The sequence below is a fragment of the Pogoniulus pusillus genome, chromosome 2 (genome assembly GCF_015220805.1).
Source record: "Pogoniulus pusillus isolate bPogPus1 chromosome 2, bPogPus1.pri, whole genome shotgun sequence".
NCBI lineage: Eukaryota > Metazoa > Chordata > Aves > Piciformes > Lybiidae > Pogoniulus > Pogoniulus pusillus.
This window is the reverse complement of record NC_087265.1, coordinates 40264409-40279755: the sequence shown is the minus strand read 5'-3', so window position 1 is coordinate 40279755 and position 15347 is coordinate 40264409. Positions and strand designations below refer to the sequence as shown.

Below are 15347 nucleotides of genomic sequence, written 5' to 3'. Positions count from 1 at the left end.
AACTTTTTTTCAGGATTTTGATATATCTGCTGTCTCAGGCATTTGAACTGTTTGAAAGTTTGCAGCAAGGAGTGCAGTGTAAGAAGTATGAAAGTTGTGATTTTCTCTTATGGTAAGCAGGGCTGCAGTATCTGATAGTCCCAGGTTTAGGTACTGAAGTCTTTCTTCTGGCACTTGGCTGTTACATCTGCCTCTTAAAAAGGATATAGTAAATGGGATCGTGGTTCCTGGCATCACTTTCCTCTGGAGCAGAACTACATTCTAGGTGAAGCTTTGTTGCTGATCTGCCTTCCACTCCCTTGCCCTTCTCTGGTTATCTAAGATCAAACTGCAGATGAAGTGCATGAGAAATAATGTTCCCACCAGGTACCAGAGGGGCCTCTGCTGTTCAGAAGTGGTAAACCAGTTAACAAGAAGATGAATGGCAAGGTCACAACAAATGGAAAGATACCTGGGACAATAAAAAGCTGATGATACTACTGTGACTAACTGGGCAATAAAATAGCACCTGAAGTTGTGCATGTACAGGGAAAAACAAAATGAGTACCTATACTATCGTAGGCTTCAACCCAGTTAATGCTACTTGGGCAAGAGGGCCTGCAAGTTATAGGAGAGCTGCCAACAGCATACACAGACAAACAGACCTTCCACAGCATCTTGTGACAGAATAACATTCATCAGAACTCTGCCTTCCTGTACCTCTTCTGAGGTGCTTTCTGTTGGAGATGCAACTCTAACATAGTTTTGAAGTCTGGGAAATAATCTTGAAACTGAACTCACCAACAACTGTATCATTTTATTTAGCATAACTCTAATGCTGTGATTAGTGAGATAGCAGGAGCCTGGTTCCCTAAGCTGATGCCCCTTTTAAAACCCTTTTCCCTACAACACTGGGTCATTATAGGTCCTACTCTACCTCTTTTCAGTTTCTTTTTTGTTTGAAATACTGTAAGGTCTTGCTAAACAACTCAGTTTTGTATTATACTATAATCGTATATATATTTTATATATATATGATACTATACTATAATCATATATATATTGTATATAACCATATATATAGTATTATACTGTAATCATGTATAATCTTTATATATATATGATTATACTAGGATCATAGGCTCAGGGTTGGAAGGCACCACAAGAATCATCTAGTTCCAACCCCCCTGCCATGGGCAGGGACACCCTAGCCTAGATCAGGCTGGCCAGAGCCTCATCCAGCCTGGCCTTAAACACTGTACAAAGTTGTGCAGGACATGGTAATGGAGAAAAGATTTCTAATTAGACAGCAGCAGTGGCAGAAAAAAAAAGGAACACATTTCAGATTGAGTATACCTTTTAGAAGTTTCATACAGAAGATGGAAGATCACCTTGAGCTGAAGATTAAGAACCATACCTATTTGAAATTACAAAATATGCATGTTCTGTATTGAAAAAAAAACCCACAGTGATAAAGTACAACAAATCCATTTGACAAGTGCTATTTATTTGCCCAATTTTTATTGTTCTCATAAATCTTATTTCAACTCCACAATGCTTTTCACTTAATCAAGCACAGGTTCCAAACAGTGCCGTTGTTTGGTGGTGCACCTCCTTCCATAAGCTCCAAAGTAAGGGCAGCGACAAGGCTGCTTGCTGATCCAAGGCAGATGCAGAGTGCAGTCTAGAATTAGTCAAAAGTGTACAAGATTTTTAGTTGGGAAAAAAATGCATAATGCTGACAATGCCTTAACAGATTTTTAAATGCCTTTGGAGGAAAGAGCACATCATGAATTTAAATAGTGTTCAAAAAGCAGAACAGAAAGGATGTAAACTTTGCATAGAATGAAGCTTTGTGTAACACAATCCTTCCAAGTGGCAGTTAAAATTATGCTGAAGGAAGCATTAGTAATGCTGACCATGCTGTGTGATACATCTCTGGTTAAGCTTATTCATTACAAGAAGTCTTAAGCCTTTGAAAAAGTACTGAGGATTTTCCCTTCAGGGAAATAAATGTATGTGAAACAGACATTAAAAAAAAAGTTTAATGAAGTAAGAAATCAAAAAAAAAAAAAAAAATCAAACACTCAGTATCAACTTTCATACTACATTAAAATTATATATTAAATATAAAGTATAAATGTGTAAGAAAAATGGGAACAAACACTATTGCATATTTATAAAAAACAAGTGTCAAAAGCCATACTGTTTGTCTTGCAAGAAATTATATTTAGAAGGCTAAAATCATTTATATTTATATATAAAATCTATGAAAATAACAAGAGATAGGAACAGTATATAAATAGGGTATCTTTAAATATTTACATGTATGTGGAAACCAGTCAAAGTGGTGCCATAAGAAGGAAATGTCTGTTATCAAAGTGAGATTAGAAATTTTGCATACTCCCATCTTCATTAGACTATTAGTTTTAAACCTGCATCTTCCATAAACTAAGGAACTTTAAAATCATTAATTGCATAGAATTACTTGGAAAATATTACCTAATTCTGCATTCCACCTCACAGTAAAAACTATCAGGATAACGATACAAAAATAATAACTTGAAGAACAGTAGCCAGCTGTGCTGCTCTTCAAAGTTTAGTCTCTGTCTTCTTGCTTTTAGGAACAAGAAAGACATTGCCGTCTGTAGTTTGCTGCAGTGAATATTCACTGGGAGAGTAAGACTTTCCGTCTTCATCACGTAGCATGCTGAAGACCTCAAGATATAAGGTGGTTAGTTGCTTTTTCATCTGACGAAGGCTTTTGTCATGCTCTCCTTTTTCCTTAAGCAGTTTCTCTCTCTCATCTTTTAGATTACTCAAGTCTTGCTCCAGTTCCACTATATTTTCCAGCTTTCTTTTACGGCAGTTTTGAGCAGCCACTTTGTTCTTGCCTCTCCTGCGTATATCTCGAATAAGTGCAAGCTGGGCTTCATTGAACTGCTCCTTGGACATCATTTCATTGAAGTCATCGACAGGAAGATTGATGATTTTTTCAACAGGAAAATGGATCTGCAGAGCTTTTGCTCTTTGCTCATCTCTTGTGAGATGAGCGTCAAGGCGGCTTGAAGGTTTATCTTTTGTGAACGGAGCCTTAGGGTGGCCTGGACCAGCAGGAGGTTCTTTCTTTGGTGTGTTTGTACACTGCAAACTAGGTGTTCGAGTGCTTGGCCCCACAGAAGAAAACACTTGATCCTGGAACTGCAAAGAGTACAAGTTTGCATTGCTCTGTGGCGCACTTCCAGGGGCGCTATCCATGTCTTCCACATCAGAATCGCTACAACCAAAAGTCTTATCTCCATAGGCAGATGACTCAACAGAGTGCACAGGTGATGCAACACTAGAATTTGCATTCAATGAAATACCAGAGTCAGAATCATTACACTCTGGTACAGTTCCTGAGTGGTCACCATTAAAAGCTTTACACAGTGAGAAATCAGAGAGATCAATAGGTTCACTTAGAATATCTGCAAGTGATTGACTGATAGTGTTTGTTGTTGCTGCATCACCATTTGCCTTTGTATCAATAAAGGTGGTGTAGAAATCCTCACAGAAATCAGAGTTTGAAGGGGACATATCATTTAAAGAGTTCACACTCAGCTGGCTGGTGTCTTCTGGTGGCAAAATGCTGGAAAAGGAGCTCTCAATATTACCCAGGAAATCTGGACTGCAGTTAACATCTTTCCTTGTGAAGGGTAATGAGCTGTAGTAACTATAGTTGTTGTGCATCTCAGTTGGCTTGGTTTCAGGGTTTGTGACTGTGCTCACCTCAGCCAGGTTATCATTTTCAATGTTAAGACACTACATGGGAAATGCAAGAGAGAAGTTGAGCAACACATCTCCAAGTTGATGAAACATTTTTCTCTAACCCACAAACATTAAATATTTTATCACTCAACATGCACATAAAATGAGCATTACAACGTTGCTGTAACACAGATGACTACACCACACTTGCTACAGAGAGGTAATCTTGGAAGAAGACTAAATACCTAAAGTGACAGTATGAGCCAACTTGTTCTGGACAAGGATATTTAGAGAGCTATGTGAGAGCATGAGAGAGCAGAGCTTCTCCAACTCATAGCAAGATGCTGAATTGCTATAAGAAAGTTTCACAGTCCTTTCCTGTTCTGCTAAACAGCCAGCAGAGATCCTGGAGCTATCAGGTCTGAACTTCTCACAAGTACCACTGCTAGGAACGGCACAAGTACGGTAAATGTAAAATTACTGAGTGAGAATTAAGGAATGTTATGGGCAAATAATTACTTAATTTCATGTTATGAGATAGGTTTCCTGAAAAGGCAAGATTCTTTTAAGGTACTAAATGAAGCAGCTCTTCAGAGCAGAAAGATGTAATTCTTGGTAAAACCAGTATTAACATGAAGCCTTGCAAACAATAACTCACTCCACATACTTCCAGTTATGCCAGCTAACATCAGAGTGAGCTTCAAAGATTACCACACTGATGGGCTTTCACTGGTACAAGACCAATGCTCTCTCCAACAGGGTGACAGTTTCTTAACTGAAGCTGAAACAAGTGTGCCTTCTGTCCCCTAAGAATTAGGCAATTACCAAAATGATTCTGTTTCTCTTAAGAAGGGACCACACACTGATTATTTAATCAGAGATCATTCAAGGCTGAATGCTTTTGAATATGAAAGATCTTTTCTGTGCTTCAAGCAAAGTGTAAAAGGTGATGCCCTCAAGTTAATTATCTCCCTTCTCTATTAGAAGATTATTCAATTACTATTCTTCAGAACTGAAGCAATAGATAATTTTGGGTTAGCTTCTTAATGTATTTTCAGTATCACTGCTGCCTCTTCACAGTTAATTGCCTTTATGTGGAGCTTAAAAGCTCACCATGGCAGTAAAGATCACAACACTTAGGAGAATTTTGGAAAAAAGGAAGAAGATCAAGATCATAGGAAAACGTAGATTGGCAGGAAAAATGTAGTTAAGTATGATTCAGATTTACAGGCTTCCACCAAGCATTCACCCCTTGTGTTAACAGCACAAAGTAGAGCAGCATCATGCCAATGTTGATATTACACAGTAATACATTTGGAAATAAATGTATTTCATTTTATAGTTAAATCTGAGGAAAATGTAAGTAGAAACATAAGGATAGGAGGAAAAGAACCCCTAAATGTCCTCTGTAATGCACAATCAAAAAACACAGTGATGTTATTTCTCTTTCTCCTTTGAAATATTCAGGTTCATGTATATTATGTAATTAGTTCTTACTAAACACTATAGAACTATACCTGACCTGTACACACATATATAAAATGTTCTGTTATCTTTACAAAACCTTTTCCTTAGATAAAACTTGAATGCAAAAGAAACCATAAATTACAATAATCAGAGTCTTAAAAAACCCAACCCCAACCAACGGAAAAACCACCACAACCCCCAAACATTTACAGTCATACTTGTGGAAAACAATTCCCCTTGGAGATCCATAACTCAGAAGCATCCAGTTTTAAGCAGCTGAAACTTTAACCATGGTCATGCTGCAACAAGTTGCACACAGAGACAAATAAGCAATGATTTGCTAAATAGGGGGAAGTTCTGATTGGGAAGGTAGATTGCATTTTATTAAAGCCTCCTGATAACAAACTAAATTCCTTCCTCCTATGTATTTTCCAATATATGGTTTTAAAAGGATTAAAGGTTATACTGAGTTATAGACATCCTACATGTGTAGAATCCAACATGATAGTCATAATCACCACCTGTTGTTCCTGTACTGCATTCTCCACAACAATATACTCTTCCAAAATATCATGCCATTTTTAACAGGTGCTTATCGTACTAAACATTTACCTGTAACTCTGGAAGGGATAATAACTCTTCCCAGACTTGCTCTATGTTCTGCATATTCTCTGCACCAGTGAGTGGAACTAGGACAGGTGATTCAGGTGGCTGAGTCTGATCAGAGGAAATGACAACTGGGTTGTTATCAGTCTGTGCAGGAACCAGTGACTGAAATGCAGCTGAAGAAGCCTGGAGTGTTTAAAAAAAGAAAGAGTTAGAAAACCCCAACCAACCCAACAACAAATAAATAAAAACAGCAATTCAAATATCCCACTCAAAACTCGACTTGTCAATTTCCAAACAAAAGAATCTGGTAAGCTACTGTCCCTGTGCTAGACTGTGTGGTCCTGCTCTGGCAGGGGGGTTGGGCTCGATGATCTCCTTGGGTCCTTTCCAACCCCTAACATCCTGTGATCCTAAGGGCCAGTAGTTTACCATTCCCATAGAACAAACAGGTACTTGTTAACAAAAACATTTTCTGTAAACAATGTGATAATACAGAAATAGTCCCATAAAAGGGCATTCTCCTGTTAATAAAGCAGAAAAGAAAAATCCAGAAACTAGCTGCTGAGGGGTTTATCATTAAACATCAGATAGTTTGAGTCAGCACACATAAACAAAGCAACTCAAATGCACTGACACTCAGAGAGCTGCACTAAGCTCATGGGAACAGATTGATGAACTCCACTCCTGTTATTTGCAGTAACAGCGGAGGCTGAATCCAACTGCAGGATTCAATGATCAGGAGGAACACAGGAATACAACTTCACACTGTTTGGACACAGCCCCAGTTAAAGTCTACTACACTGCCTTATTCTGGTTAGAGTCAGCTTGAGGACAAAAAATAATATGATGCTGAAGACAAATCTTAGTAAAAGAAGAGAGGAGAATGATGCCCAAGCAGATTGGTCGTGGCACCTCTGTTTTGAGCAGTTTTACCTCATTGTCATCTATAAACGGGAATGCTTCTGCTAAGACCTGCATGCAGTCATCAAAAGACAAGGCCTCTGATTCTGGTTTTGAAGTCTCTGTGGTCTAAAGAGAAAAAGTGATGAGAAAAAAAAACCGCATTAGTGAATCATTTTAGGTGACCACTAACATTATAGAATCATAGAATTCTGTCTTCCCACAAATAGAAGGTTTAAACACACTCACATACACATAGTAGAGTTTACCTGTGAAAAACTGATTGGTTGCTCAGTATTTTCTGGCTGGATGCACTGAGCTGGCTGAACAGGAACAAATTCGCCCGTCTCTTCGTCTAACTCCAGCTGAGCCAGCAAGGCTTTCTCCTGCTCTTTCTGGAGCTGCTCTTGTCTCTCCTTTTCAAGTTTCTTCTGTTTCTCGAGTTCATACTCTTTCTGTCGTTGGCTAAAATCAAAAACTTCACGCCTCACCCCAAGGTCTATATCTTGCCTCCAAAGGATGTCAATCAAGTTCATGTCCTGTAACAGAAATGCTTTTATTAAGCAAGCATCCTCCTCAGCAAAACTGCTTTAGAACAAAAGCAAAGTTTTAGTTTCTGTGTTAAACAGGTAGACTCATGTAACTCAGGCTTATTCTCTTAACCCTACAAAATTACCTCAATCCAGCCCTACAGAAACTTTCAGTTTGTTACAATTGGTAAGGTAAAATATGAACTAACCAAAGGATAAATGTATTCTTCTTTCCTACAGCAGCTCACAGAAAGCATGAAGCTACAGAATGAATGATATCCCATTAAGAAAGTCATTTTTCAGATGAACAGGAATGCACAAGTTGGCCCATGACATTTTTTGTTCAGATTATCTAATAAAAGTGTAAAGGCTGACTAAAAATATGGCAGAGGCTGTCTGAAGTAGCTGTAATAGCCAAACTGCAAATTGTGTTTTGAAATATTTATGTTCCATCCTAGTATTAATTTTAGAGATCAGCAGAAGAAGGCTTCAGTCAGAGGATAACCTGATTTCAAAGACAACAAGTGGTATCACTCTAGCATTAAACACAACCATTACTGCTATCACTAAAAAAGTGTAACTTAAAGCTTAAAGTTGACATCCTAAGTGCAGCTGGTTTGGAGCAGCTGAGTAGAAACTAAAGGTCAGTAGGTGCCAAATACTGTTAATAAGTTTGCTTCTGCCTCATCACACAGTCAGTAATTATGAGAAAGCCAACAGTGACCTAAATTTCTTGGCAACCAGCTACCCTTTGTGCCTACAGTGTTTCAGAGGGCAAATTACACTCTGATATTTAGAGAATAGCCAACTGGTTAATATTAATAGATTTGGCTATAGTTTCTTTTAATTTATTGCATAAAGGTTTTTTTCTGAGGGGGAAGGAGCTTATTGGACTTTTCCATCATTTTTTCTTTACTCTTCAAATGTTCAGTATTTTTAAGGGTTGAAACTTGGACTGTTTTCCTCTGTGAAGACAACTAACATTAAAAAAAAAACCCAAAACATTAATTTGAATATCAGCTGATATAGAATTTTAATACTTGGTAGCCACAGTTGTCAAATGGGTGAATGCCAACAACTTCTAGATGGTGCTTGGGAGTTTTGATTTCATGGTATGTTTATGTTTCGTTATTAGTAAGAGTGCCCTTTAGCAACAGCACAGAAAAAACTCATGCTCAACTTTGGGCATTCTCATCAGGCCAGCACACTGAAAATAATATGACAAACCCTGGAGGTGTTCAAGAAAAGCCTGGATGAGGCACTTAGTGCCATGGTCTAGTTGACTGGCTAGGGCTGGGTGCTAGGTTGGCCTGGATGATCTTGGAGGTCTCTTCCAACCTGGTTGATTCTATGATTCTATGAACAGAACTTCACTGATTCGGTTTGCAGTTCTACACCCAAGATACACTTATTTTGCTACCATATCGACCTAAAATATTCCCTTACCTCTAAAGCCTATTATCACATAAAAGCAGTGAAGTAACCTGAATGCCAAGTCATGTTGCCACTCAGAACGATCACTCTGTACAACAGAAAGTGCAGGGTTCTGCACTTTGGCCACAACCACCCCAGGCAGCGCTACAGGCTGGAAAGCAGCCAGGAAGAAAGGGACCTGGGGGTACTGATAGTAGGTTGAAGATGAGCCAGCAGTGTGCACAGGTGGCCAAAAGAGCCAGTGGCATCCTGGCCTGTATCAGGAACAGTGTGGCCAGTAGGACGAGGGAGGTTATTCTTGCCCTGTACTCAACACTGGTCAGGCCACATCTTGAGTCCTGTGTCCAGTTCTGGGCCCCTCAATTCAAGAGAGATGTTGAGGTGCTGGAATGTGTCCAGAGAAGGGTGACAAAGCTGGTGAGGGGCCTGGAAGACAGCCCTGTGAGGAGAGGCTGAGGGAGCTGGGGGTGTTTAGCCTGGAGAAGAGGAGGCTCAGGGGTGACCTCATTGCTGTCTACAACTACCTGAAGGGAGGTTGTAGCCAGGTGGGGGTTGGTCTCTTCTCCCAGGCAAGCAGCAACAGAACAAGGGGACACAGTCTCAAGTTGTGCCAGGGGAGGTACAGGCTGGATGTTAGGAGGAAGTTCTTGCCACAGAGAGAGATCTGCCATTGGAATGGGCTGCTCAGGGAGGTGGTGGAGTCTCTGCCCCTGCAGGTGTTCTAGAAAAGTCTGGCTGAGGCACTTAGTGCCATGGTCTAGTTGATTGGCCAGGGCTGGGTGCTAGGTTGGACTGGATGATCTTGGAGGTCTCTTCCAATCTGATTGATTCTATGATTCTATGAGAAAAGCTTTAGGAGAAGCTCACATTCAAACCAAACCCATACTCTCATTTCTTTGTTAAAAGTTCTGTGCCACCAGCACTGATACTTACATACAGCATGAGCTAATTCTACCAGTTACTTTAAAAAAGATCACTTTTCTCTAGATTCAGCCAGTTACATAAAGTATCTGTGTGCAACACAACGAAGGCACCCCCAAATATAAAGGCATATTTAAAATACTTTGCTGAGAGAGATCAGACTCAGCTTTAACAGCCAGCAATGAAGAACTGCCCAAGACAATGTTTGGTCTCTCCAGATTGGCAGGGTAAAATGAACTAATTAACTTCTGCGGTAATTGGAGATACTGCAATATGGTATAGCTTCATTAAGGGCCAGTAGTTTACCAGCTGCTCACTGCCTCCTTCTGCAGCAGATTCAAAACTGCTTCCTAGTCTCAGAGCATTTGCAATATGTTCTGGATAAAACTGCAGGATCTGGATTTTAGGGCTCACTTCTGAATTATTCTTTCATGAGGCGCCATTAAAAACGGGACCAAAAAGATGGTTTTAGTGTTGTGTGTATAATGCGCAAGGCTCTTTCCTCACAGATCTGTTTTCTTCCCCCCCCAGTTGCAACAGACCACAGCACAGAAATAGCAGAACTGGGGCTCAGTTTCACTTTAAATCATAAAACCATTAAAAGATTATAAAAATGAAAAAGCAGGACAGGTTTTCCTTAACAAAAACCAGGCGAAAACTTAAAGCACAGCCACTAAATCTTTCAGTCAAGCTGGCTGGATCAGTTAATCAAACAAGCAGGTGAGATTGCTCCAAAGACACCAGCTGGCCCAAAAAACTGCTGTGGCTCTACACCTCTCTCCACACCTCTGGGTGTGCGCAGTAGTCAATTCAGCAAGAAGGATTCTCTTTAGAATGCATATGCTTGCACAGCTTGTAAGATCTAGGGTGGCACTGCCTGGCTCCTTGCCACTGGTTTTCACAGGACTCTATTTAGCCCAGTATCTCATGTCTGGCAAAGAGCTGAGCCTTGCTAAAGGGTGATGTGCTCTGCCTTGGAGAGAGATGCTCATGGGGAACATCTTTTATTTTCCCATTTGATCTAGTTGTGTTTGTGGCACTTAAAACCAAAAGGGTAGGGTTTTTCCAGACGTCACCACACAACTGGAAAGAAGCCTTCCTATTTTCAGTTTGAAAAGCTCTAGATAAATAGAGCAATGCTAGCCCTAACTTCAGGTAACAATTTAAGTAGCTACTCTTCACATGAATGAGTTCCATGGAAGAAGTTCTATTCTGTTCAACACACTTTTCATAGAATCACAGAATCGACCAATTTGGAAGAGACCTCTGAGATCATCCAGTCCAACCTAGCACCCAGCCCTATCCAATCAACTAGACCATGGCACTAAGTGCCTCAGCCAGGCTTTGCTTGAACACCTCCAGGGATGGCAACCCCACCACCTCCCTGGGCAGCCCATTTGATGTAGTATCATCACACAGCACACCAATTAACACTGACCTGACATTTAACATTTATGCATCATTTCAGACAATACTTTTAGCTGTACTACTCTCTTCAAGAAAAAATAAAAATCCTGGTACTTAGTCCAAAGCCTCAGAATTAAGTTAATGAAATCAGCACTGACCAGTGACTCCTAAAGAACAAATCACAGCTTCCAGCATGAGGTGATGGCAAAGAACTAAAATATAAAAGAATAAGAAATTGCAGTCTAAAGCAACTATTTTTTCCTTCAGCCACCCCCCACAGCCTTCCTCTTCAAATTGTTTCTCTGTCTTGTTGACCACTCACAGACATACGTGGAATTATCCAGAGGCACAGGCAGACACTTTATTTCAGGTTTATCACTGAAGCATTCCCCCACCACCACTGGGAAAGCACCACAAAACTCACTGTCTATTTGATGCCAGGAGTGTTTAACCAACACTATTAAAACCTACTCCTTGCCCGCATGGCAGCTACATTACCCTCTGATTTCTAGACACCTCAACATCACGTGCTGGTCTCAGAAAGATCCAGTGGAGGGACAAGGGAATGCAAATTCACATCTGAACTGGAACATGTGAACTGTGAGTCCTGTGAAAGATTCATCTGACCCAGGGCTCGTTGCTGCCCTTTGGAGCCATGCTAACCACTTCCCTTAATATCAGACATATTTACTGTAAAGGCACCAGAGGTCCCTCATGTGATGGAGTCCACAAGTGCCCATTTGTTCCTTCCTCCATTGTGCAACTTCTTGAATTGCATCAGAAGAAGTGATGGTTCTGGCAGAGCCAAGAGGCAGTGCAGGAAGAGCCAGGCCTCCTCTGCAGGAGGAAGGACCTGTGCCAGGCAGTGATTGCAGCTATGATCCTTCCTTCTCCCTTGCCCACAGCTCACCTCCTTCCTACTGAACACCACGGCTTAGGCTGAGGGGAATTGCTTCAGGGTATCTCATGTGTGGATTACCATTGTCCACCATTTCTTACACCTGGGAAAGCAGCATCTTCTAAATGTTTTGCTCAGGGAGGCAAACAACTGCTCAATTTTATTTATAACATTTTCTTCACAATTTGACAGAGAAAGAGCATCTCTCAGATAAGAACACACTTTGCTTTCCCATGATCCATAGAATCATAGAATCACAAAATCAACCACTTTGGAAGAGACCTCCAAGATCATCCAGTCCAACCTAGCACCCAGCCCTATCCAGTCATCTAGACCGTGGCACTAAGTGCCTCAGCCAGGCTTTGCTTGAACACCTCCAGGGATGGTGACTCCACCACCTCCATGGGCAGCCCATTCCAATGCCAATCACTCTCTCTGGCAAGAATTCCCTCCTAACATCCAGCCTATACTTCCCCCAGCACAACTTGAGACTGTGTCCCCTTGTTCTGCTGCTGGTTGGCTGGCAGAAGAGACCAACCCCACCTGGCTACAGCCTCCCTTCAGGTAGTTGTAGACAGCAAAGAGGTCACCCCTGAGCCTCCTCTTCTCCAGACTAAACACCCCCAGCTCCATCAGCCTCTCCTCATAGGGTTTGTGTTCCAGGCCCTTCACCAGCCTTGTTGCTCTCTGTGCTCATGGTTTGATTTTTTTGTTGCTGTTCATTTCGTGGTATGTTCTTCCACCACACTGATAGCTTAGTTTGGACACATTAAGGCACTTTTAATAAGATAAACATAACTGTTAAACAATTCACATTAAACCACCATCTGGCCCCAAATGGAAATTTTCATGTTTTAGATTTACATATCAACATTTGCCATCTGGGCAGAGTCTGTTATACATTTTATGAGAAAATCTCTGACTATATTGCAAACTTTGACAATTAACTCTTTTTGCTCCTTAGCAAACCAACATGTCTGCAGAAGGGTAAACAAAGGCAGGAGACTCTGTTTTCATGTTATTTTCATAGACCAACTTTTGTGCTTTAAACAAAATACTTATCTTTCATTTCATTCCTGTTTCATTTATCTGACTGGGTTTATGTCTGGGATATAAGCCATTTACAGGTGGCACTGGTAAAGTGGAAACACCCAGTGGGGCTCAAGTGTCAGCAAAGAAACAACCACCTCAGACAGTGCTTTCAACCTGTTACCAGCTATCCCCTCAATGAAGAGCAGCTCGTTGTGGGTTTGGCACATTTGCTATTTAAAGTCATGTCTTCTCCCAGTTTATGTTGCAAAACACCAGCAGAATCTCTCACCGGGCAAGGGTTTGTTTGTAAGCACCTAACTCCAAGAAGAAAGGAGATCTCACACACCAGCATGAATAAATGAAAAGGCAACAGAATCAATAGCTATTGCGTGCAGCAACCCATGAGAGGCAGGAAAACACTCCTGTACAGGTTACTCAGAGAGGGATGGCAAAATACTCCCTAAACTCTGCTTGTTTGACACAAAGTGAAAGGAATGAACAAAAAGCACCTTAAATTTTTGGCGTTTTCAAAAAGAATGTGGGAAGTGAGGATCAATGACTTAACACACTCTAAGTGATAATGGAAGGGAAGAGATCAAGTAATAAAGGAAATGCAAGAGAAGGCACTAGAAGCATCTTACCACTTAAGGAAAGCACAGGCACTGGTAGCAACAGATGAAGGTCTTTTCCTCACTATCCTCCAGAACTGATTTTGTTCAAGTAGGTTTTAATCATTATTTATAAATCATTCAGTGTTTTCAATGTGAAGTCTGAAATCATGGTAACTAATGGTTTGGTTTTGAAGTCTTTTTCTAGGAAGCTACTTTTAATTACAACTCACAATTACAAAATAATATCCTGGACACATAATCCTCATGTATCAGAGAAAGCACAGGACAGCAGATAAAGTCAGCCCCACACTACAACTTCTTTTAAAGTGACTGAGTTTTGAAAGCTGACTCAGTTTTCAACTTGTCCTTACAAGTGGAAATTAAAGAATGGGAGAGAATTCAAGAATGTGGAAAGGGCAGCAAGGACATGACAAATTCAAATGAGCAGCAGCCCTTATGAGAAGAATGGGGGGGAAAGGAATGGCAAGAGCTATTTACACTGGAGTGCAGAGGGGTACAAGAGCAGCTTTAGATGTCTGGATTTAGGAGTTGGAAGTGTGACAAACCAGACAGCTGTCAAACAAAGCCATGTGACAGCAACCTGTGATTTGTGAATGCACAAGGTCAAACTCCTGACTGCTCTGTGGAGCTGCCTATAGTCCCACATTCTCCAACAAGACCTTGCTGGCAATCTAAGAGGACAGTGTGCTTGGGTAGGTATTAGAGGGTGTCTTTTTCTCTGTATTTCATAACTGTGCCACTCACTACCAGTGTTACTGAACTTACAATAAAGAAGTGTGTCTTGACACTAAACCAGTCTGTTTCTTCTTCTTGGTGCCCATTTGCTCTTCCAGGCCCTAAAGTCTTTGGATGCCTGATATAGTGCTCAAATTTCATTTTAAGCCCTGACTGGGTAACTTATCTTAAAAAGGACTCTAAAATGGTTGAAACTGATGGTACATGAGAGTTTCCACTTTGTATCTATGTAAATACACATCTTGAAGACTGTGTGTCTTAGGACATTATTCTGCCAACAGAGACATAAGAGATAAGCTCAGTCCCTGAAATGAAAGTATTTTAAAGTAAATTTCAGGGGAAAAAACCCTCTAGAATACTTTGCCAGGGCAGAAACAAGAACTTGGTATTTCGCTAGCCAAAAGTCTTTAGCCTCTATTTTCTCCTAATACACATCTCATATTTCAGACTGTACCTCCCACTCTATTTCATCAGGCCCTCCTAATAAATGCCAAATTGTCAGAATCTACTCTTAGAAATTAGTTTAGTTGAAAAATTCCTTGGCTCTATTGCCTGCAGCTCTTAAGGAAGTTTCACTAAAAGCTTTGTCTGGCCAATATTCTGTCAAAGATGGGAAGAGTCCCTGGAAAGCCAGAAGAACAACCTTCCCCTGAAAGTGCAATTCTAGACACTACCCACTCACTCTCCCAACATTCACTCCAGAAATAACTCCTTTGAGAGGCAGATTATTTATGCATTTCACCCGAAGTGTCAGCTTCCAAGAACGGTAGCAATGAAGGCTACAAGTATATGACCTGTACAGCTCACAACATGGTTTCCCCATGTGATATATCCTATGGCAAGCATGCTTTTCAGACTGCCCAGGGAAACATACTTCATACACTCTCCAGTAGCAGGGAAAAGACAGCTATTTTAATGCCTGAAGAATGCAACACGGACAAGAATGTAAGTGCAAAAGAGAATATGCCATAAGCTGTTTAGGGTCATTAATGCACCAACTTCGTTTCACTTTCAAAAGATGCAAAATCCTAATGCTAACAGCAGAGCAAGACCACA

At 40.7% G+C, this 15347-nt stretch overlaps 1 protein-coding gene across 4 annotated transcripts in view; it reads right to left on the bottom strand.

Annotated features, from left to right (window-relative positions):
• Nucleotides 1-1465: 1465 nt before the first annotated feature.
• The window catches only part of NFE2L2 (NFE2 like bZIP transcription factor 2), a 31254-nt gene continuing 17372 nt past the window's right edge, over nucleotides 1466-15347 (bottom strand). For 3 of the 4 annotated variants that reach the window (XM_064162136.1, XM_064162149.1, XM_064162155.1), the window contains 4 exons: nucleotides 6972-7241; nucleotides 6736-6831; nucleotides 5806-5985; nucleotides 1466-3780 (listed from right to left, as the gene is read on the bottom strand). In XM_064162136.1, coding sequence (XP_064018206.1) covers nucleotides 2572-3780; nucleotides 5806-5985; nucleotides 6736-6831; nucleotides 6972-7241 — 1755 coding nt within the window. In that variant the 3' untranslated portion in view covers nucleotides 1466-2571. The remainder of the gene's footprint in view (nucleotides 3781-5805; nucleotides 5986-6735; nucleotides 6832-6971; nucleotides 7242-15347) is intronic. The other variant, XR_010306470.1, reaches the window with a different exon arrangement.